Raw genomic sequence first — 24,678 nt, 5'->3', positions numbered from 1 at the left:
CTATTGTCTGCTAGGAGATGTGTTTACAGTTGTAATAATGTGTATTGTATGTTAAGAGCTCAATGCCGACAAGTCTGTCCCATGGTTAATTGTTAATTGTGTCACCTATTGGTTGCCTGCTAGCATTCTGTGCACTCCACCTGGGCTGGTTTAAGTGCTATGTTAATTAGCATGGTAAATATATTAATTATAATGTGATCGGACTCACCAAGTTGTGTAGTATAAATTCTTTGTGAGTTTTCAAATAAAGTGTTCCAGTTTCATACAAGCTATTTGTGGGCTAGTCTTGTATGGTGCGACTATAATATCTCATATCTATGTTCAGACTGGAGGAAGCGGTATACTGAAGGAAGCACTCAAGCGGAGTGTGGGAATGGTTCCGTCACATTGATGGCAAGCGGTGTGATGCTTCCTGTAGTCTGGGATATTCAAAGCCTCAACCTGGATCCAAGATCCGGATACCAGGAGAGGAGAGGTACAGATACCAGCCGCCATGGAAGAAGAATTCGGAAAGAGGTTACGAGATATATGGATACAGCACAGGGGACCAGTGTCAGAGCAGGTCCTGCTGGGATGGTATGATTCTGTCCACTGGAAACTCTAGAAGGAAGAGCTAGCCCCTGAGCATTAACACCAAGGAAAAACTCTCCCCTCTATCCAGGAAAGATACTGGAAAGGTACTGATAGCCGTGTGACTGTGCTCTGCGACTGATAGCCGTGGGACTGTGCTCTGCGACTGATAGCCGTGTGACTGTGCTCTGCAACTGATAGCCGTGGGACCGTGCTCTGCGACTGATAGCTGTGTGACTATGCTCTGCGACTGATAGCCGTGTGACTGTGCTCTGCAACCGATAGCAATCTAGGGACTGATCTAGCGATCTGCGACTGATAGTGATCTGTGACTGACCGTACTCTGCGACTGATAGAGATCTGTGACTGACTAACCGTGCTCTGTGACTAATAGCGATTTTTGACTGACCGACCGTGCCCTGCGACTGATAGCAATCTGTGACTGATAGAATTTCTGCGACTGACTGACCTTGCTCTGCGACTGATAGCGATCTGCGACTGACCGTGCTCTGCGCCTGTTAACAATCTGTGACTGACTGACCGGCTCTGCAACTGATAGCGACCTGCGACTGACTGTGCTCTGCGACTGATAGCGACCTGCGACTGACTGACTGTGCTGTGACTGATAGCAACCTGTGACTGACTGACCCTGCTCTGCGACTGTTAGCGATCTGTGACTGACTGTGCCCTGTGACTGACTGTGCCCTGTGACTGGCTGTGCCCTTGACTGACTGTGCACTGCGACCAACCGTGACTGACGGTGCCCTGCGACTGACGGTGCCCTGCGACTGACTGAGCGTGCTCTTCAACTGAGTACCTGGGAAGACTGGCAAGTATCTTAGCAACTGGTGAGTATCCTAACGACTGAGTATCTTAGCGACTGGTGAGCATCTTAGCGACTGGTGAGTACCCCAGGTTTAGTACCAGGGGAGATAGAGGTAGTGTAGGTAAGGAAAAGCAGGTCGTTACCATTATCCCCATAGAATAGTGGGTAATAATGTCTGACAGGATTGCGGATGCCACTCAGTGCACTTCCTGCTCCATGTATGCGTTCCTTGCTGAACCAATCAAGGACGAATACTGCTGTGCAGGATGTGTGCGAATTGTTTCCCTGGAAGCCCAGATCCTGGATCTAGAAAACACAGTGGCAACACTGCGTTGCATCAACAACCTGGAAAGGAGCTTGGATATTACCCATCAGGCACTGGCAGGGGCCAGCATAGAGGAGGGAGGAGTAGAGGAGACGCAGGCATCAGAGGCAGGCAGTTGGGTGACCGTTAGGAAGGGTAGTGGGAAGAATGTCAGGGAGGCCAGTCCTGAGTTGGTTCACCCTAACAAATTTGCCATGTTGCAGATTGAGGGGGATATCAGCACAGGGGTGGCAGTGCTGGAGAAAGCACCATCCCCCAGCTGCCAGGGGAGCGGCGGCTCTGGGAAGAAGGGGGGCCATGACTCAGGAAAGGTTAGACAGGTTGTGGTAGTTGGGGACTCAATTATCAGGAGGACAGAGAGGGCAATCTGTCGAAAAGATCTTGGTAACCGAACAGTATGTTGTTTACCGGGCGCTCGAGTTCGGCACATCGCGGATCTGGCAGACAGATTATTGTGTGGGGCTGGGGATGACCCAGCGGTCATGGTGCATGGTTCAGGGACTTAGGTAATAGATTGAGGAATAGGACCCCCAAGGTGGTTTTCTCTGAAATACTGCCTGTATCTCGAGCCACACAAAAGAGGCAGAAGGAGATTAGGGAACTTAACAAGTGGCTGAGGAATTGGTGTAGGAAGGAGGGGTTTGGGTTCCTGGAAAACTGGGCTGACTTCTCAGTCGGCTACCGGCTCTTTAGTAAGGATGGGCTGCACCTTAATGGGGACGGTACAGCTCTTTTGGGGAGAAAGATGGCCACCAAGTTGGAGGGGCTTTTAAACTAGGAGAGGGGGGGTGGGCACAGATGTAGAGTCAGTGAGGAGGGAGCAAAGGACAGAAGGCAGTAGTAGAGTCAGCAGCGACAGTAGTTCCTTAACGTCAATTGGGGGGTCTGTGAGGGAAAACATCAGACCAAACAGGAATAAAAATAATCACCATTCACGATCAACTTCCACAAAACTAAGAGGGGTATATACTAATGCCAGGAGCCTAGCTAATAAAATGGATGAGTTGGAAATCACCAGGCCCGGATGGCGTACATCCGAGAGTACTCAAGGAACTCAGTAAGGTTATATCTAGACCACTGTTCCTGATCTTTGCTGACAGTATTAGGACAGGAGATGTACCAGGGGATTGGAGGAAGGCTAACGTGATTCCGATATTCAAAAAGGGCCAGAGGCATATCCCGGGAAATTATAGGCCTGTCAGTTTGACATCAATAGTATGTAAACTTCTGGAGGGGATGATAAGGGACTATATCGTAGAATATGCTAAAGACAACATCATCAGCAGTAACCAGCACGGGTTTACAAATGGGCGTTCTTGTCAAACCAATCTCTTAGCATTCTACGAGGAGGTGAGCTGTGAGCTAGATAGGGGCAGACCAGTGGATGTGGAGTACCTAGATAGGGGGAGACCAGTGGATGTGGTGTACTTGGATTTCGCTAAGGCGTTTGATACAGTTCCCCACAAACGCTTAATTTATAAAATAAGGTCTGCAGGTATCGACAGCAGGGTTTGCTCTTGGATACGGAACTGGCTAAAAGGCCGTGTCCAAAGGGTGGTAATAAACAGCGCATACTCAGACTGGTCTGAGGTAGTAAGCGGGGTGCCCCAGGGCTCAGTCCTGGGACCAACCTTGTTCAATTTATTCATAAACAACATTGAGGTCGGGATCAGGAGTTCGTTATCAGTTTTTGCAGATGACACAAAATTGGCCAGGGCAATAACTGCACAGCATGAAGCAGATATCCTACAGAATGACCTGGACAAAATTACGGAGTGGGCAACGACATGGCAAATGAGGTTTAACGTGGAGAAGTGTAAGGTTCTGCACTTGGGGACTAAAAACATTAAAACACAATACACGTTAGGAGGGGAACCCTTGGGGGAATCAAAAATGGAGAAAGATCTGGGAGTCTTGGTTGATGATAGATTAGGCAACAGCATGCAATGTCAAGCGGCAGCTTCCAAAGCCAGCAGAATATTAGCATGCATAAAGAAAGGGATGTATTCCAGAGATAAGACTATAATCCTTCCACTTTATAAAACTCTGGTCCGACCGCATCTGGAGTATTCTGTCCAGTTCTGGTCGCCAGTCCTCAGGAGGGATGTGTTGGAGCTGGAGAAAGTCCAGAGAAGGGCAACTAAACTGATTAGGGGGTTGGAGGACCTTAACTATGAAGAGCGGCTGCAATCGCTCAATTTATTTTCCCTGGAGAAGAGACGTCTGAGAGGGGACATGATAGCAATTTATAAATATCTCAATGGGGATCTCAGCTTAGAAAAAAAGCTGTTCATTCGAAGGAATTGCATGAGGACTCAAGGAAATACAATGTGATTGGAGGAGAAGCGTCTTAACCTCAGGAGGGTTCTTTACTGTTAGGGCTACAAGATTGTGGAATTGTCTACCACAAGAGGTGGTTTCTGCGGGAAGTATGGTGACTTTCAAAAGACTCTTAGACTTACATCTCAAGGATCAGGAGATTAAGGGCTATGTTAGATGATTACGGTCACACACACCTACACAGGTTGAACTGGATGGACTGTTGTCTTTATTCAACCTCACCTACTATATAACTATGTAACTATGGAAATGTTAGTACATGAGGAAGACATAGACCTTGTGGGAATAACAGAAACTTGGTTTGACCCCTCACATGACTGGCTTGCCAATATCCAAGGGTATTCGGTGTACTGGAAGGATAGGGAAGGAAAAAGAGGGGGAGGGGTATGTCTCTATGTCAAGGATAATGTAAGGGTGATAGAGAGGAATGATATTATGGAAGGGATGAGTATGGAGTTAGAATCCATGTGGGTAGAGCTCCAGAGGGAAGAAGAAAAGGGAAAAGTAATTGTGGGGGTTTGCTATAGGCCACCCAACCAAAGGGAGGAGGTAGAGCTGGAATTTATATCACTGTTGGGTAAAGTGGCAAAACTGGGATCAGTCATCATATTGGGGGACTTCAATTATCCCGACATAGACTGGGAAGAGGGGACTACACACTCACAGAAGGCCCGTCTATTCATGGAAACCTTACAAGACAACTACATGTCACAGTTGGTGGATTCTCCTACTAGAGAAAATGCAGTCCTGGATCTATTGATCACTAATGACCCAGACCTAATCTCGGAGGTAGGAGTCCAGGACAACCTGGGCTCTAGCGATCACAGGATGATCACATTTAGTGTAAATAACAATATAACAGATTCTTTAAATATATCAACAGCAAAAAAGCTAGGGCAGAGCATATTGCTCACATAATTAACGAAGATGGGAGGATGGTTACAGAGGAGACTGAAAAGGCAACCGTGCTGAATGCCTTTTTCTCATCAGTCTTTACTCAGGAAACGGAGGGGTACACTGATCATGACTGTATGGTCAGTAGTATTACACAGGACTTGCCGCTATGGCTAACTGAGGGTGAAATCAGGAAAAGGCTGGATAAAATTAACACAAACAAATCACCAGGCCCGGATGGCGTACATCCGAGAGTACTCAAGGAACTCAGTAAGGTTATATCTAGACCACTGTTCCTGAGCTTTGCTGATAGTATTATGACAGGAAATGTACCAGGGGATTGGAGGAAAGCTAACGTGATACCGATATTCAAAAAGGGCAGAGGCATGTCCCGGGTAATTATAGGCCTGTCAGTCTGACATCGATAGTATGTAAACTTCTGGAGGGGATGATAAGGGACTATATCGTAGAGTTTGCTAAAGACAACAACATCATCAGCAGTAATCAGCACGGGTTTACAAATGGGCGTTCTTGTCAAACCAATCTCTTAACATTCTACGAGGAGGTGAGCGGTTAACCTCAGGCAACGTGGGGGGTTCTTTACTGTTAGAGCTACAAGATTGTGGAATTCTCTACCACAAGAAGTGGTTTCTGCGGGAAGTATGGTGGCTTTCAAAAGACTCTTAGACGTACATCTCAAGGATCAGAACATTCCAGGGTATGAGAGATGACTACAGCCACACACACCTAAACAGGTTGAATTGGATGGACTATTGTCTTTATTCAACCTCACCTACTATGTAACTATGTAACTAAATGCTGTTTTTGGGGAAACAACCGCACAAGGAAAAGAAAGCTGAGTTAAGCAGGCTGGTCCAGGCAGAGATGCAGTTGGATGATAGCTTCTGTCAGGAAGGCTCTGGCAGAGGATGAGTTAAACCCACAGGCTAATCCTGGCTCCACCCTTCTCATCAAGGAAGAGCACTATTTAAGCTGGATCAGCACACAGGTTCAGTGCTGCTTTGTCTTCAGCCTTGGATACCTGTTACCTGTTTACCTGCACTTTGTTACTAGTTCCAGACCCGGCTTGTCCTGACAATTCTCTGATCTCCACCTGCACCGACCTTGGCTTGTCCCGTGACCACTCTTCCTGTCTAACCCTTTCTTCTACCAACCAAGGGTTGAGCCTCCACAATTCATCTCACCTGACTGTGCTTATTTCATTACAGCTTCCAGAAGGGGCTATCCAGGCATCCGCCATTATTGATTCAGGAGCCTGTAGCTGTTTTATTGACCTGAAATTTGCAACTCAGCTAAAGGTTCCGCTAAGGCCCAGATCACAGGGACTGACTATCCATTTGGCTGACGGATCTCGTATCAGATCTGGACCTGTCACACAAGAGACTCTTCCCTTGCATGCTACCATATCGGGTAACCACAAAGAGTTACTACGCCTAGATGTTATCACCTCACCACTGTTTCCCATCATTCTGGGCATGCCTTGGCTGCAGGCACACAATCCCTGCATTCATTGGAAAACGGGAGAGATTCAATTCCAATCCTCTTACTGTCAACAACTCTGCCTCTTCCAACCACAAGACCCCCTGTCTCCATTACTGTGTATGGACTCTGATACCGAATCGTGCTCTTCTGTGCCTGCAATCTACCACGATTTCTTAGACGTCTTCAGCAAGAAGGGAGCAGAGACTCTTCCCCCTCACAGACCATACGATTGCCCTATCGAGCTTCTTCCCGGAGCCGAAATACCCTTCGGACGGATTTTCCCACTCACTGAACTTGAACTTTCCGCACTAAAGGAATACCTCAATGTTAGCCTGAGAAAGGGGTTTATCCGCCCTTCCACATCCCCGGCAGGAGCTGGGATTTTCTTTGTAGAAAAAAAAGGACCACTCGCTCCGCCCCTGTGTGGACTATCGTGATCTAAATAAAATTACGATCAAAAATCGTTACCCGTTACCATTAGTGCCGGAACTATTCCAGAGACTCCGCTGTGCCACCATTTTTACTAAATTGGACTTAGGGGGGTATATAATCTAGTGCGAATCAGGGAAGGTGACGAGTGGAAAACAGCATTTCGCACCCGTTTCGGGCACTATGAGTACCTAGTGATGCCCTTTGGGCTTTGCAACGCCCCAGCCACCTTCCAGCACTTTGTTAATGACATTTTCTGAGATTTTCTGGACTTGTTTGTTATTGTTTATCTTGATGATATTTTGATATTTTCCTCCACCATAGAAGACCATCATGAACACGTAAGAAATGTCCTTGCCCGTCTCAGACAGCATGGCTTATACGCAAAACCTGAGAAGTGTGAGTTCAGTCGACAGAGTATCCAATTCCTGGGTCTGATTCTTTTCACAGAAGGTATTAAAATGGATCCTCAAAAGGTTTCTGCTATTTTACACTGGCCGGTTCCCTCTGATAAAAAAGGAGTGCAACGGTTCGTAGGGTTCTCAAACTTTTATCGGAAGTTTATCAAGAATTTCTCTGCAATCATCTCCCCCATCACTCAGCTAACCAGACAAGGTATCCGTTTCCTGAGGCGCAGACCGCATTTGAAACCCTAAAGGATTTCTTCACCTCTGCACCAGTCCTTCGACACCCAGATCCTGGCCTGCCTTACGTCCTAGAAGTAGACGCATCTGAGTCGGCTGTAGGAGCAGTATTGTCGCAGCGGGCAGGAGCTAAAGCTCGGTTACACCCCGTTGCCTTCTTCTCACGCAAGTTATCTCCGGCAGAGAGAAATTATGACGTCGATGATCGAGAGCTCTTGGCAATTAAGGCTGCCTTGGAAGAGTGGAGATATCTCTTAGAAGGGGCAGCCCATCCAATTCTAGTGTACACAGACCACAAGAATCTAGAATACTTGCAAGCAGCTAGACGCTTAAAACCCCGCCAGGCCAGGTGGGCTCTCTTTTTCTCCAGATTTTCCTTTCATGTCACTTACAGGCCGGGATCAAAGAACACAAAACCGGATGCATTATCCCGTATGTTTTCTGATGCTGAGAGATCTGCAGTCCCAGATACAATTCTGTCATCAGGAAACTTCCTGTTACTGCAAGACGACTTACTGCTACAGCTCAAACAGGCCTCTAAGGATATTTCCCCACTTCCCGGAGTTTCCTTACAGGTTAAGGACGGACTTTTATGGCATAATAACAAAATATTTGTACCTGAGAGTTTGCGGGTTCCTGTCTTGGGTCTCTGCCATGACCATTCCCTTGCAGGACATTTTAGAGTCCATAAGTCCTCTGAGCTACTTCAACGCACCTTTTGGTGGCCTGATCTACAGAAGGATTGTAAAAGGTACATCGAAACCTGTGTTACATGTATCCGGAACATGACCCCCAGGTCTAAATCTTGGGGCTTGCTCAAACCCTTACCAGTCCCTGACAGAGCATGGAAAATTATTTCAATGGACTTTATCATTGAACTCCCGCCATCTGAAGGCTACACTACCATCTTCGTGGTGGTAGACCGGCTATCCAAGATGGCGCATTTCTTACCCATGAAGGGCACTCCCTCGGCCATGGATACAGCCAAGTTGTTCATCAAAGAGATTGTGAGACTGCATGGAGTTCCTGCCAACATAGTATCCGACCGCGGAGTCCAGTTCACCTCCAGATTTTGGAAATCCCTTTGTGAGAAATTGGATATTGAACTGTCCCTTTCTTCAGCATATCACCCACAGACCAACGGTCAAACGGAAAGGACCAATCAGACACTGGAACAGTATCTACGCTGTTTTTCATCCTTTTCCCAGGATGATTGGGTGACGCTATTGCCACTAGCGGAGTTCGCATACAACAACTCTGAACATTCGGCTACCAAGCAGACTCCATTCTTTGCCAATTATGGTTACGATCCTTCTTTTCTGATCACCACAGTACCTGAATGTCCTGTCCCTGCTGTCCAGGACACAGTAAACTTTTTTGCATCCAACACTGAGTTACTTCAGGAAACCATGGCTAAGGCTCAGGAAAATAATAAAAGATTATTTGACAGGAAAAGAAGGGGAGAGCTGATATTGGAACCTGGTGATCAGGTATGGTTGGCCACAACCAATATGAAGCTTCCCTGTCCCTCAAGAAAACTTGGACCTAAATTTTTGGGTCCCTTTCCTATTAAAAGAAGAATCAATGACGTCTCTTATGAATTGGAACTACCAGCTTCCTTTAAAATCCACCCGGTTTTTCATGTCACCCTGCTAAAACCTGCCATCCCTGATCCTTTTCCTAAGTGAAATACAGGTCCCCCCGAGCCAGTAATTGTGGACAGTGAAGAGGAATTTGAGGTCGAAGCAATTGTGGATTGCAGGAAAAGGAGGAATCAGGTACAGTACCTGATTAAATGGAAGGGGTATGGTCCTGAAGACAATTCCTGGGAACCTGAAGAAAACATCCATGCCAAAAGACTCATACAGGCTTTCAACCGGGCCCACCCAGCAAGAATGGCCCAGTTGGGCATCCGGAGGCTGCCCATTGGGGGGGGCATGTCAGGAAGGCTCTGGCAGAGGATGAGTTAAACCCACAGGCTAATCCTGGCTCCATCCTTCTCATCAAGGAAGAGCACTATTTAAGCTGGATCAGCACACAGGTTCAGTGCTGCTTTGTCTTCAGCCTTGGATACCTGTTACCTGTACTTTGTTCCTAGTTCCAGACCCGGCTTGTCCTGACGATTCTCTGATCTCCACCTGCACCGACCTTGGCTTGTCCCGTGACCACTCTTCCTGTCTGCTCCTACTGGCTTATACGTTACCGATTGGCTCCTGACCCAGCTTGTCTTACTACGCTTCTGTCATTCTCAGATCCATCCATCCTTCCTGAGAAGCTCCTCCTGTTATCCAGGAAACCCTGCTTCCAGCACCTGCTGCCTGCACAACACCCTGCTCATCGGACTTCTCTGGCAACCTTCACCAGTAGCCATCGTCCGCTTCAAGCAAAACTCCAGGCGCTCGTGCTACTCTACACTCCGGTGTCCCCTGTTTGCACTATCAGGGGTCCCCGAGTCGGAGGCGCAAGGGAGGCCTTCCTCACAGTGTCAGGCTCATCTCCAGGTACGTGATACTTCAGAGCACTCCGCTGGTATGTAACCCAAGTGTGCCCATGAACAGTGGAAAGACAGCCCAATGGAAGGCTTTGGCTACGGCAGCCTGGGGCTGTTATTAGAGAGGCTGTCCAAGGACCCTGGCTTTGGGAGCGATTTGGAGTGGTGTTTGGAGGAAATCTTGGAATACAGAGAACAGATGCTGAATGTCTTGGAAGTGCTCTGGGCAAAAGAAGATTTGGAGTTTCTATCCAATCAGGAATGGGAGCTGGAGATCGCCTACAGATGGCTGCTAGACTCTGCTCAGCAGCAGGTCTAGGCTCCCTTTGCCTGGGATTATCCAGAAGTACCAGCCGATAGTCCTGAAATCCCAGCTGAAGAGTCGGCAATGTGGCAGAGTAACAGTGTGCTTTGCCCATCTCCACCCGCAGCTATGGAAGCAGAGGTCTTATGGCCGATGCAGCAAGTGCAGACTCACTTTGACAATCCTGTTTCTGCACAGGACAATCTTAGATGGAGGAATGCGTCTGTCCAGCAGTTGTATGAGGGTACGGGAGATAGAGCAGTTGGCTCATCTCTCCAGTCACAGATCACAGAAAGCATGGAGTAAATTGATCATTTATTGGAGGGTGTAACATTTACTGAACTTTCAACTGAAGTGCTGACAACAGAGCAGAGCTCTGCTAGCCTCTGCCAAGCAACTGCAACATCTTCTGGGTTTCAGGGACAGGAGAATGGTGAACCTCAATCCCCAGACACCAGTTCCAGAGACTGGGGATTTAATAGGCTTTCTTCTGCTGAGGAGGAACAACCCAGTGAGCCTACAGCAGAAGAGATTGCATCCGAGCACAGAGCTGCTGACCTCTGCCAGCAAAAATTGGTGACCCTGGAGGATTTGTGCAAGGCAACTGACTTTTCAGTTTACTTCCCAGTGGAACTGGCATCAGGTCAGAACATCACTGAGCTCTGCCCAGCACAAACAATAGCTTCAGGCTTTACTGAGAAAAGAGGCAGCTGGTCTTTCTCCCACACCACTGACAGGGACATGGGACTTTCCAACAGCAGCATCTGTGGAGTTACAACAAACTTCTTCAGCTGTAGCACTGGCAACCAGACAGAGGGTGCAAGACCTCTGCCCCTCACCTGTGGCAGTTCCGGAGGCACAGGGTGAGAAGGAGACGGTCACTTCCCAGCAGCAGATCAGGATTCAGGGGTAGAAGGGAGAGGAGTTTGTCATCCTCCACCCCCAACAGTCAACCAGAATAGAGAAAACTGCTTCCCTCCCCAGCCAGGATCCGTGCACACCTAGGAGACAGAGAAATGTCACCCCAGCAGACAGATGAGAGAAGGGGAGATGAAGCAGCCGACTAATCTCCCCAACGGCAGCTACACGGTTTGGGAGTAAAGGAAGCCGGCCTCCCTCCCCAATGTATGGCTGGAGCGGATGACGTGGCGTCCCCAGCAAAAGTTCTGACAACAGGGCAGAGTGCTACCAACCTCTGCTCAGTACCGGCAACAACTACAGAGTTCCAGGGAGCCTAGGCAGTTGGCCCCTCTCCCCAGCAACAAGCTGATGTAGTGAAGCTTCTATTCCCAGCTGAATCGCTGGCAACAGGGCAGAGAGCCGCTGGCCTCTGCCTAGCACCTACATTGTCTCTACGGCTTCGGGGAACTGGGGCAGTCGGCCCCTCTCTCCAGCAGCAGACCGATCCCTAAAATGGCAAAGATCACCCAGCTGAAGCACTGGCAGTGGGACAAAGAGTCAACAACCTCTGCCCCACACCTACTGATGACAACTATTCCCTGCACTAAAGAATGGAAATCCAGTTGGCCACCTATGTGGGTTCACTCTGTCCGACTAATGCAGGTCCAGACCAGTTGGAGGTCTGGGACCTTGTTAGTTCACTTTTGAGGGGGGAGAAATGGGACAGACCTAACCAAGATAGGGGCTTTTAGAGAGAACTAGGCACAAGCCTCTTACCCACTGATTATGGCCCAGGGAGAGAGAAAATCATTCTCTAATGAAGGACCACCACTTAATGAACGCTGGGAGTGAGGCTTGGATTACTTCTCTGAAAAAACACAATAAAGCTTCCCTTCTGGAATGGATTGAAAGATGTAATATTAATCGTGGGTCAGTAATATTTATCAACAATATCCCTCAAAAAATATATGATACATTAATTCCACTGTATCAGAAGGATGGAACATTGTATGAGCTTGGCCTCATAGACTATTGTAGTTAGGAGCCAGTCAGTCTGCTACTGGGGTCTCCTGCTATTGTCTGAAGGTGTTATGTGTTTTCTGCTTAACACTGGGAAATTCATAGCAGATGGTAATCTCATCAACTCACGCCTCCTGTAACATAAATGTAAGATGTAACTGGAGTCACTTTGGTTGGGGGGCCGTGGAACCCAGCTTACCTTAGAGAGGTTGGGAAATCTCTGTCTCAGGTCCCTCTTATGTGTAAGTCACCCTGTGTCTATTGGGACACAGGGTGACCAAAAAAATGATGGACAGATACTTAATGGACAATAAGAATATGGTTTGGATTACTTCAAATGGGACAGTAATATTTATCCCCAATATTCCTCAAGAAATATATGAAGATTTATTCCCACTTTACACTGTGAGACTTATAGCCTGTTGTAGACTGTTGCCATGAAGTCTGTGACTTCTGAATAATTAAAGCATTGTTTAGATGTGGATTCCATGGTTAATTGTGTCACCTATTGTTTACCTGTCTGCTAGTATTGTGTGCACTCCACCCAGGCCGGTTTAAGTGCTGAGTTAATAAGCATGTTAATTATAACATTGGCTAGGTGTGGATTCCCAGTCACCTATTGTTTCTGTCCAGATGGCTAGTTAATTAGCTCCCGTAAATTATGTTTCTGGTTACAGTTTGTATTGTTAGGGTAATATGATCAGTAGGGGGTTTTCTTCCTGTGTTGTATATAATCTGTGTGAATTTGTTCAATAAAGAGTTCCAGATCTTATACAAGCTATTCTTGGCTAGTCTTGTATGTAGGGTGGCTATAATATCTGATCTCTATGTTCACGACTGGAGGAAGCGGTATACTGACAGAAGCACACTGTGGGTCGGTTCCATCACATAAGAGTAGGATAGTTTTGCCTTAGCGAGATGTGATGTGATCTGTATAAGTAATATAATTGTAGATGTTGTGTTATTCTGGGATATTAAAGATAACTGGGTTATTAAAGGTAATTCAGTACACATATGTTCCCCATTAGCATTTGAAATGGACAGGACCAGCTTCTAGGATCGAGTTGACACCTAGATGCCAATAAAAGTCTGCCATCCGAGAAAACAAAAATTGCCACCTTCCTGAAGCTTCAAAGAAAACTGCTAGTCATCTTGGCTAAGAGGATCTGCAAGGGGCATTCACAAGGCCCCAAAAGGTCTGCAAGCTTTGATTGATATCACCAGATCTAAGGAATGTATTTTATCTCTCAGAAAAGGTAATATAATAACAGCAGAGCGATGAAAATAATTACTTCTGATGGGACACATGTTGAGCTACAAGTACATGTAAATCTGTATTTATAGCATATGTAGAATCCTAGAGAAACACACAGAACCGTTATATGGTACCTGATTGTGGCAGGCGGGCAGTGATTGATACTGCCGTGATTGGACCAATGCGCTGGTGCCAGAAATCCTATCCCTGACTCAGCGATCAGTGCCGTACTTTCAGGATATTACATTATAAAATGAATAAATGACTTCTGTGTACTAAGCTAGGGCTCATATCTCTGGAGAGATTGTTGCATTTTAGTGCCTAATTACTTGGGCTAAGCTACGTGCCAATCGGTATGCAATTGCACTGCGTGTTGGCAGATTGCATGCAGATTGTAAACTAGCTGATCTGTGTCTGTGTGGTGGCCCAGCAGACCAGTCTGCAGACAAACTGTTGGGTGGTGGCAGGCTATAGTTTGTGGTGTATGGGTGTGTGGACAGTGGGAAGAGTGATTAACACCGGGGTTTTAGCTTGAAGGATAGCTAGTCGTTGTGGGCGTTCGGTAACATGGACACCGCCCGTCTTTCACCCATTGTTAATTGTGCTAATTAACACACCTATTGTCTGCTAATAATGTGTATTGTACTTTTGGAGCTCGATGCAAGTCTGTCATATGGTTAATTGTTAATTGTGTCGCCTACTGTTTGCCTGCTAGCATTCTGTGCACTCCACCTAGGCTGGTTTAAGTGCTGAGTTAATTAGCATATTAATTATATTTCTGTATACAGTTGTGTTTGCATATGATAATGTGATCAGCCTCACCTGAGTGTGTAGTATAAATTCTCTGTGAGTTTTCAAATAAAGAGTTCCAGTTTTTCAGCTAAAACGAGTTCTGCCTAGTTCTTGGTTGCAATATGTGGCTATAATATCTGATATCTATGCTCAGACTGAAGGAAGCGGTACACTGACAGAAGCACTCATCTGGAGTGTGGGGCGGTTCCGTCACATCATTAATAAAATCCCCCCCCAAATAAAAAATAAACTTTATGATTGCTCAGTGGCTCTGTGGTCTCAGTTCATGATGTCCATTCGGAGGACAGACTAACAAGGGTAGAAGAGAGTGTGAGCTCCGATTCAGAAACCGCGTACTTCTCAAAAATCGCCATATTCTGCAGGACAGAGAGGACTAGATGGTGAGTCACAGTCTAGAGCACCGCCCCCATTTCATTGTGTAAAACAGAGTCCACAGATCAGCTTTTAACCTTCAGTGCAGGGAATGCAATAAAAGCAAGAAATCAGACAAGGACAGGGATATGTGGACTGGGCTGACGTGGTCTGTAACACGTGGACTGGGCTGACGTGGTCTGTAACATGTGGACTGGGCTGACGTGGTCTGTAACACGTGGACTGGGCTGACAAGGTCTGTAATACATGGACTGGGCTGATGTGGTCTGTAATAAGAGGACTGGGCTGATGTGGTCTGTAACACGAGGACTGGGCTGACGTGGTCTGTAAAATGTGGACTGGGCTGACCTGGCTTGTAACACGAGGACTGGGCTGACCTGGCTTGTAACACGAGGACTGGGCTGACGTGGTCTGTAACACGTGGACTGGGCTGACGTGGCTGGTAACACGAGGACTGGGCTGACGTGGTCTGTAACACGTGGACTGGGATGAGATGACAATGGGAGGATGCACTGTGGCTCCGTTCACCCTTTACAACCAGTGAGGTCAGGATTTCCTTCCCTCACACTCTGATCTGTCAGTGAGTGGCCTAGTTCTCACCTGAGACGGCCAGATAGTCATTGGGGCTGCTGATCACATAAACAATGTATTGAATGTGATACTTCAAGTCATCCTGGAACACCAATCCAAACGTTGAGTAGTTCAGAAAATCCCTCAGGATGTCTTCATCCTCATATTCCTGAACTACAAGAAAAAAGCATGAGACCCATCAAATGTTTGTACACATCCAATCCACCATCGTCTCTCCAACTCCATTCATCACCTAAATATTCGCCAATCACCAATCCATCATTGTCTCTACAACTCCATTCATCACCTAAATATTCGCCAATCACCAATCCATCATTGTCTCTACAACTCTACTCATCACCGAAATATTTGCCAATCACCAATCCACCATTGTCTCTCCAACTCCACTCATCACCAAAATATTAACCACAGCACAGTGGCTAAGTGGTTAGCACTTCTGCCTAGCAGCACTGGGGTTGCTGGTTTGAATACCAACTATGACACTACCTGTCTAGAATTTGTATGTTTTCTCTGTGCCTTTGTGGGTTTACTCCAACATAATGCTGGTAAGTAAATTGGCCCTAGTATGTGTATGTATGAGAAAGAAATATCACTTGGGGAAAGGAGGGGACTTTTTTCGATGCCCAAAACACGTATGCAAATAATATATGTAATACAAATATTTTATTGAAAAACATTAAAATAATTTCCAAATAAGACTCATGAGAAGGAATTGAAAAACATCACATATAATGATTTCAAAACATTGTACATGGTAACATGATAACCAACAAATAGTAGCTTACAGGCTTTTACCATGTGTATGTATAAATGTGAGTTAGGGGCCTTAGATCGTAAGCTCCTTGAGGGCAGGGGCTGGTGTGAATGTGCAATATGTGAAGCGCTGCAAACATTGACGGCGCTATGTAGGTACCTATAATAAATAAATAATAAAAAATTACCAATTTACCATTGTCTGTCCAACTCCACTCATCACCGAAATATTCACCAGTACACCATTATTAGGTCTAAACCTTGCCCCTACCTCTGAGCTCCCTCATACCCCTATCCACACCTTATCACTCTTCCTGTCCCCTGGTGCCCCAATGAATTACCTGTCATTTGGCTGCTGCGGCGTAGATTCTGTAGGACATCTCTATTGGTGGATGTGGTGTTCACATAACCAACAATAACATTTGTTTTATTAAACTCATCCAATCTCCCGAGAGACACGGCAGGTGACAGAGTATTGTTGGGACTATTACGTGCCATGGCGGCAACAATGAACATCAGAAACACGAAGGCCAAATTCTGCATCCATTCCTGTAAGGAGACGCAGAGAGTGAGGTCTATTGGATGCTGAACATATGGCGGTCAGGTGACATCAGGAATAACATGTGGAGGTATCAATCCTCTATTCCCCCACGATGTGGAGGTACCAACCCTCTATCCTCCCACTATGTGGAGGTACCAATCCTCTATTCCCTCACGAGGTGTAGATACCAATCCTCTATTTCCCCACCTTGTGGAAGTACCAACCCTCTATCCTCCCACCATGTAGAGGTACCAATGCTTTATCCTCCCACCATGAGGAGGTACCAATCCTCTATTCTCACACCATATGGAGGTACCAATCCCCTATTCTCCCACCATGTGGAGGTACCAACCCTCTATTCCCCCACCATGTGGAGGTACCAACCCTCTATTCCCCCACCATGTGGATGTACCAACCCTCTATTCCCCCACCATGTGGAGGTACCAACCCTCTATCCTCCCACCTAGTGGAGGTACCAACACTCTATCCTTCCACCATGTGGAGGTACCAACCCTCTATTCTCCCACCATGTGGAGGTACCAATCCTCTATTCTTTTCACCATGTGGAGGTACCAAGCCTCTATTCTCCCACCATGTGGGAGGTACCAACTCTCTATTCTCCCACCATGTGGAAGTACCAATCCTCTATTCCCCCACCATTTGGAGGTACCAATCCTCTATTCTCCCACCATTTGGAGGCACCAACCTTCTATTCTCCCATCATGTGAAGGTACCAACCCTCTATTTTTCCACCACGTGGAGGTACCAATCCTCTATCCTTTCACCATGTGGATTTACCAAACCTCTATTCTCCCACCATGTGGGGGCACCAAACCTCTATTCTCCCACCATGTTGAGGTACCAATTCTCTATTCTCCCACTACGTGGAGGTACCAGTCCTGTATCCTTTCACCATGTGGATCTAACAACCCTCTATTCTCCCACCATTAGGAGGCACCAATCCTCCAAACCCCCCCCCCCGCTTCCTACAGGAGCAGAGCTGAGGCTGTCAATCACAGGCTGTGGGCTGGAGCGCCTCCCCTTGTCACCTTTTTTTTCTTGGTGTCAGGAAAACTTGTCAGAAGTTACTCATGCAGAGGAAGGAGGGGGGAGGGGGAGGAGCGGAGAGTGGGGGGGAGGGGGGACTCATGCAAAAAGCAAAAGAAGGAGGAGGGGAAAGGAAGGAGGGGGAGGAGACTTATGCAGACAGCAGAAGAAGGAAGAATGTGGAGGGTGGAGGGGGAGGAGGAGGAGACAGAAATGACACTTGGTGCTCTGGACTGAGGTAAGTAAACATTATACAGGGAGACGCTTTGTTCCGATTTCGTGTCTGAGGATTACAACCACATTAGGACAATTGTTATCTTGAAGCAGAATATATATTGGGGGTGATTTGCCCCTCAGAGCCCACCCTGGGGTGATAAATCCTTCCCTGTGTGCTGGAAGACCTTATAGAAGAGAGGGTTCCCTTCCCCCGAGGCCTTGTCCCCCACCCCCATTATAGCCAGTGACCAGGAATCACACCCCCCACATCTATTCGCTGTCCTGGAAGGACCTGTCAGTGTTTGGTTTCCTGTGATCCCCTCCTCCGAGTTGGACGGGTTTTGGAAAGATCAGAAGTGAATCCCGTGTCCCCTCATGAAGAAAAAATACAACAAGGATTTCTGTACATTTCTTAAAGTTTATTAAGGAACTCCGGTCCCCCCCTCCCCCCTCTGTGTATGTGATTGTGATGGTACTAACCGTCACTATGAATTAAAGACAGATAATTAATGGTTTGTATTGCTTCAAGTGGGACAGTAATATTTGTCAGCCATATCTTCATATAGAAATATGAAGATTTAATACCACCTTACACAGTGTATTCTGTGTGCTTGTCTGTGAGAGAGACACACAGACTGTCATTGGCAGACTTCCCTATTGTTTGTGTATTGGGAGGGAATGTGGATTGTGCATGTCTCATTGTTAAATGTTAATGACCTCACATTGTTCTGTCTGCCTTAAGATAAGCTTACTATGGGATGTATATGTTTATGTGGATTGGCTGCTAAGGGGGAGGTGGGATTGTCCCACAGTGTATATCTTTGTGCACACTGTATGGGAGTGTAAAACTCTATTTTCATTGGATTGTGAATGTCAGGGCCTGTTTTCAACAAGGTCTGGGCGGTAACCTTGTGGAAGAAAACTGTATAAAAGTCTGTTTCTTGTTCAATAAAGTTGAGTTATACTTCACCCTCAATCTAGAGTCCTGTCTCTCATTGGGGGAATCTGCTACAAGGGATTGCTATGCCCTTCATACTCCCTTGGATAATCACTAAGCTCTTGTAAGAGCTTGTTCCTGTTCCTGCTGCACTCTCTGGAGAAAGAGAGGAACCTGGAGCCTTGTCGTAGGTCCAGGGTGGGTAGGAGACGGCAAGACCCCAACCAAGCTGCGGCGGTTCATGGGGTCTGAGGCGGTTATGGTGTCTGGTGGAGTGCTTGGAGCCCTCGAAGCACTAGGAGTATCTGTCAACGGAGGTACCCGGTCGGGGTGCCGGTTGATCCGTTACAGTGATCTACTCCTACCTACTGCTTCAACAGAAGGAATACCATGGGGAACCATCAGGAGGGGATACCATGGGGGAACCATCGGGAAGGGTTACCACGGGGGGGAACCATTGGGAGGGGATACCATGGGGGAACCATCAGGAGGGGATACCACAGGGGAACCATCGGGAGGGGATACCACAGGGGAACCATTGGGGAACCATTGGGAGGGGATACCAGAGGGGAACCATTGGGAGGAGATACCATAGGGGAATCATTGGGAGGAGATACCATAGGGGAACCATTGGGAGGAGATATCATAGGGGAACCATTGGGAGGAGATACCATGATGGAATAATTGGGAGGAGATACCACCGGGGAACCATTGGGAGGAGACACCAAGGAGGAACCATTGGGAGGAGATACCACGGGAGAACCATTGGGAGGAGATACCATTTGGGAACCATTGGGAGGAGATACCACGGGGGAACCATTGGGAGGGGATACTACGGGGGAACCAATGAGAGGGGATACTACCGGGGAACCAATGAGAGGGGATACCACGGGGAACCATTGGGAGGGGATACCATGGGGAGACCTTTTGGAGGAGATACCATGGGGGAACCTTTTGGAAGGGGAAACTTATTAAACAATCCTCAGGGGAAAAGGGAAAAAAATGGGACAAGTAATAATGGAGTCACCCTTAGGAAGGGCAACAATGGAGGGGATCCTCTGGATGACCCTTGAAAGGGGGGACTATAGGCTTACCTTTAGGAGGGGAATAAAGGGGTGACCCCTCAGAAGGATAAACAATAGGGTGACCCCTCAGGAGGATAAACAGTGGAGTGACCCCTCAGAAGGCTACACAATGGAGCGACCTTTAATGAGGATAAACAATGGGGTGACCCTCTCAGGAGGATATACAATAGGGTGACCCCCCAGGAGGATAAACTGTGGGGTGGCCTCTCAGGAGGACAAACAAGGGGAATAATGGGTTGTCCCTCGGGGGGATAAGCAATGGGTTGACCCTCAGAAGGATAAACAATGGAGTGAATCTCAGGAGGATGAATAATGGGGTGACCCCTCAGGAGGTAAAAATGGCGGGTTGATCCCTCAGGAGGATGAATAAGGGATGACCCCTCAGAAGAATAAACAATGTGGCCCCCGTGAAGAGCGATCCCTGAGAGTAGTACTTACCAGAAGAGCGTGCCATTTTCTTCTCCATTTCAGCAGAAGGTTCTTCCAGAGAAGGGAGAGGGTCTGGTGGACTAGGCTGGGTTCTGTCTGGATTCCCTGGGACATCTACAACACAGAAGATGAATAGGTACACACAGCCAGCAGTTGTGTCCTCAGTGCCCTGTGAATAATGGAGGCTTCAGGGGGTAGTCCATGATACAGGAAGAAGGGATGAAGAGAACACGGATATTCACTCACATCACTTTTATCTGTCAGGAAACAAAAGTTCTAATTTCTTACAAATAGTCCTACCCAGGTGCTATGACCCAGCACTACACACCTTCCTGTGTCACCTACCCCCTCTGTACTTGGGTTTTACACTGGTGAGACCTCACACCAAGGATACACAGACATTTGTAAAGTAGCTCAGTGCTGAATAACAAACAATACCCCGGGTCAAGAAGGAAGAAAACCTTCCAGGCTGAATGGGTTAATAATGGTTTCTGTTGTTGTGGATGGAGTGTCACCCCTGAGAGAGAATTATCTGGCTTTGCTGTAAGGTTGACCAATAAACACGGACAGGAAGCCCTTAAACCCCCTGACGCTTGGAGCCCCTCTCTGCAAAATCTTTGCTTGAAGCTGACTCCCCCATTATAGATATACTGTATAATACACCATTATATAAATATATATATATATATCTCTACACACAATACACTTACAATATACTACACTATGAAGGGCAGGACGGATTATCGGGAAAACATTCCTCACTATATCCGAGGATGGAGACTTTCTCCAACTACAAGACGAGACCAATTCATAGAAAACAGGAACTTTTCTAAATCCTCCGGGGAGAAGTGTTCAGCATTCTACTCCAGATGGTAACTTATCAAATATGATAGAGAGAAAGAGAGAGGGGGGAGAGAGAGGAGAGAAAGAGGGAGGGGGGAGAGAGAGGAGAGAAAGAGGGAGGGGGGAGAGAGAGGAGAGAAAGAGAGAGGGGGGAGAGAGAGAGGAGAGAAAGAGAGAGGGGGGAGAGAGAGAGGAGAGAAAGAGAGAGGGGGGAGAGAGAGGAGAGAAAGAGAGAGGGGGGAGAGGGGGGAGAAAGAGGGAGGGGGGAGAGAGAGGAGAGAGAGGAGAGAGAGAGGGGGGAGATGAGAGAGAGGGGGAGAGAGAGGAGAGAGAAAGAGAGAGGGGGGAGAGAGAGGAGAAAGAGGAGAGAGAAAGAGAGGAGAGAGAGAAAGAGAGAAAGGGAAGAGAGAGGAGAGAGAAATAGGAGAGAAAGAGGAGAAAGAGGAGAGGGGGAAAGAGGAGAGAGAGAGAGAAAGAGGAGAGAGAGAGCGGGGGAGAGAGAGAGGAGAGAGATGGGAGAGGGGAGAGAGAGAGGAGAAAGAGGAGAGAGAGAGGGGGGAGAGAGAGGGGGGGAGAGAGGAGAGAGAGAGTGCGATAGAAGAGAGAGAGCGATAGAAGAGAGAGGGGGAGAGAGAGAGAGGAGAGAGAGACGAGACGAGAGAGAAGAGAGAAGGGATAGAGAGAGAGAGGAGAGAGAAGAGAAAGGGGGGAGAGAGAGAGGGGGGAAGAGAGAGAGAAAGAGAGAGAGAGAGAGGGGGAGGAGAGAGGGAGAGAGAAAGGGGAGAAGAGAGAGAGGGGAGAGTGGGAGGGGAGAAAGAGGAGAGAGAGAGAAGAGAAGGGGGAGAGAGATGGGAGAGAGGGAGGGGAGAAAGAGGAGAGAGAGAGAAGAGAGGGGAGAGAGAGAGAGGGGGTGGAGCAGAAAGAAAGGGGAGAGAGAGAGGAGAGAGGGAGAGAGGGGAGAGAGAGAGGAGATAGAGAGGAGAGAAAGAGGAGAGAGAGAGGGGGGGGGAGAGAGAGGAGAGAGAGAAGAGATTGGGGGAGAGGGGAGAGAGAGGAGCGATAGAAGAGAAAGAGTGGGTGGAGCAGAGAGAGAGGGGAGAGAGAGAGGAGAGAGGGGGAGAGGAGAGAGAGAGGAGAGATAGGGGGGAGAGAGAGGGGAGAGAGAAGAGAGAGGGGGGTGGAGCAGAGAGAGAGGGGAGAGAGAGAGGAGAGAGGGGGAGAGAGAGGAGGGAGAGGAGAGAGAGAGAGAGAGAGGGGAGAGAGAGAGAGAGAGAGAGGAGAGAGGGGGAGAGGAGAGAGAGAGGAGAGAGAGGGGGAGGAGAGAGGGAGAGAGAAAGGGGAGAAGAGAGAGAGGGGAGAGTGGGAGGGGAGAAAGAGGAGAGAGAGAGAAGAGAAGGGGGAGAGAGATGGGAGAGAGGGAGGGGAGAAAGAGGAGAGAGAGAGAAGAGAGGGGAGAGAGAGAGAGGGGGTGGAGCAGAGAGAGAGGGGAGATAGAGAGGAGATAGAGAGGAGAGAAAGAGGAGAGAGGGGGGAGAGAGAGGAGAGAGAGAAGAGATTGGGGGAGAGGGGAGAGAGAGGAGAGAGAGGAGAGATAGAAGAGAAAGAGCGGGTGGAGCAAAGAGAGAGGGGAGAGAGAGAGGAGAGAGGGGGAGAGGAGAGAGAGAGGAGAGATAGGGGGAGAGAGAGAGGAGAGAGAAGAGAGAGGGGGGGTGGAGCAGAGAGAGAGGGGAGAGAGAGAGGAGAGAGGGGGAGAGAGAGGAGAGAGAGAGGAGAGAGAGAGGGAGAGAGAGAGAGAGAGGGGAGAGAGAGGGGGGAGAGAGAGGGGGGAGAGAGGAGAGAGGAGAGATAAGAGAGAGTGGGGAGAGAGAGGAGAGAGTGAAGAGAGAGAGAGGGGAGAGTGAGAGGGGAGAGAGAGGGGGGAGAGAGAGGGGAGAGAGAGAGAGATCACTTGTGAGAGTCTGGCTCAGAGTATTTGATAGCGTCTTCACCCCAATCCTTCTATATGGCAGTGAAGTTTGGGGTCCTGTCACCTACCCAGACCAATCTAAATGGGACTCCAGCCCAACAGAAATATTCCATCTGGAATTCTGCAAGCACCTCCTCCAAGTCCACCGGAGCTCCTCCCACAGTGCCTGCCGATCTGAGCTGGGCACATTTCCCTTACTTCTTGCAGTACAAAGGAGGGCGCTATCATTCTGGGACCACCTACAAAATAGCAGTCCCAACTCATACCACCATAAAGCGCTACCAACTAATAAGGACCAGTCCAAACCGTGCAGCCTGCAACATCTCATCAGCGCCTTGTCTATCCCAAACTCCCAACAATCGGCCTGGCAAGATCTCAAATAATAAATGTAATGAATGATATCAAAGAAAAATATGTTGGAGAATGGAGAAATGAAATAACAAACTCCAAGAAACTAACTGTTTACCAAGAGACTACAAACTGCCCCATACCTGGAGGTGCTACAAGAGCCCAAAGACAGACAGACCCTGAGCCTGTACAGACTGAGCGCCCACAGACAGACAGACCCTGAGCCTGTACAGACTGAGCGCCCACAGACAGACAGACCCTGAGCCTGTACAGACTGAGCGCCCACAGACAGACAGACCCTGAGCCTGTACAGACTGAGCGCCCACAGACAGACAGACCCTGAGCCTGTACAGACTGAGCGCCCACAGACAGACAGACCCTGAGCCTGTACAAACTGAGCGCCCACAGACAGACAGACTCTGAGCCTGTACAGACTGAGCGCCCACAGACAGACAGACCCTGAGCCTGTACAGACTGAGCGCCCACAGACAGACAGACCCTGAGCCTGTACAGACTGAGCGCCCACAGACAGACAGACCCTGAGCCTGTACAGACTGAGCGCCCACAGACAGACAGACCCTGAGCCTGTACAGACTGAGCGCCCACAGACAGACAGACCCTGAGCCTGTACAGACTGAGCACCCACAGACAGACAGACGCTGAGCCTGTACAGACTGAGCGCCCACAGACAGACAGACCCTGAGCCTGTACAGACTGAGCGCCCACAGACAGACAGACCCTGAGCCTGTACAGACTGAGCGCCCACAGACAGACAGACCCTGAGCCTGTACAGACTGAGCACCCACAGACAGACTCTGAGCCTGTACAGACTGAGCGCCCACAGACAGACAGACCCTGAGCTGTACAGACTGAGCGCCCACAGACAGACAGACTCTGAGCCTGTACAGACTGAGCGCCCACAGACAGACAGACCTTGAGCCTGTACAGACTGAGCGCCCACAGACAGACTCTGAGCCTGTACAGACTGAGCGCCCACAGACAGACACTGAGCCTGTACAGACTGAGCGCCCACAGACAGACAGACCCTGAGCCTGTACAGACTGAGCGCCCACAGACAGACAGACCCTGAGCCTGTACAGACTGAGCGCCCACAGACAGACAGACTCTGAGCCTGTACAGACTGAGCGCCCACAGACAGACAGACCCTGAGCCTGTACAGACTGAGCGCCCACAGACAGACTCTGAGCCTGTACAGACTGAGCGCCCACAGACAGA

The 24,678-nt window shown here is 48.3% G+C and overlaps 1 protein-coding gene and 1 pseudogene across 2 annotated transcripts in view; both read right to left on the bottom strand.

Annotated features, from left to right (window-relative positions):
- The window catches only part of LOC309567518 (ABC-type organic anion transporter ABCA8-like), a 201,140-nt gene that overhangs the window by 171,439 nt on the left and 5,023 nt on the right, over window positions 1–24,678 (bottom strand). The window contains exons 2-4 of the mRNA XM_082272902.1: window positions 20,295–20,399; window positions 16,372–16,579; window positions 15,287–15,430 (exon numbers count right to left, since the gene is read on the bottom strand). Coding sequence (XP_082129028.1) covers window positions 15,287–15,430; window positions 16,372–16,579; window positions 20,295–20,399 — 457 coding nt within the window. The remainder of the gene's footprint in view (window positions 1–15,286; window positions 15,431–16,371; window positions 16,580–20,294; window positions 20,400–24,678) is intronic.
- Window positions 21,047–24,678, bottom strand: part of LOC309566955 — a 6,565-nt pseudogene continuing 2,933 nt past the window's right edge. The window contains exon 4 of the transcript in view: window positions 21,047–21,075. The product of the transcript in view is annotated as an uncharacterized misc_RNA (transcript). The remainder of the gene's footprint in view (window positions 21,076–24,678) is intronic.

The sequence above is a fragment of the Pelophylax lessonae genome, assembly GCF_965119305.1.
Source record: "Pelophylax lessonae genome assembly, chromosome: 11".
NCBI lineage: Eukaryota > Metazoa > Chordata > Amphibia > Anura > Ranidae > Pelophylax > Pelophylax lessonae.
Note: the sequence above shows the minus strand (reverse complement) of the source record. Positions and strands in the feature narration are given on the sequence as shown.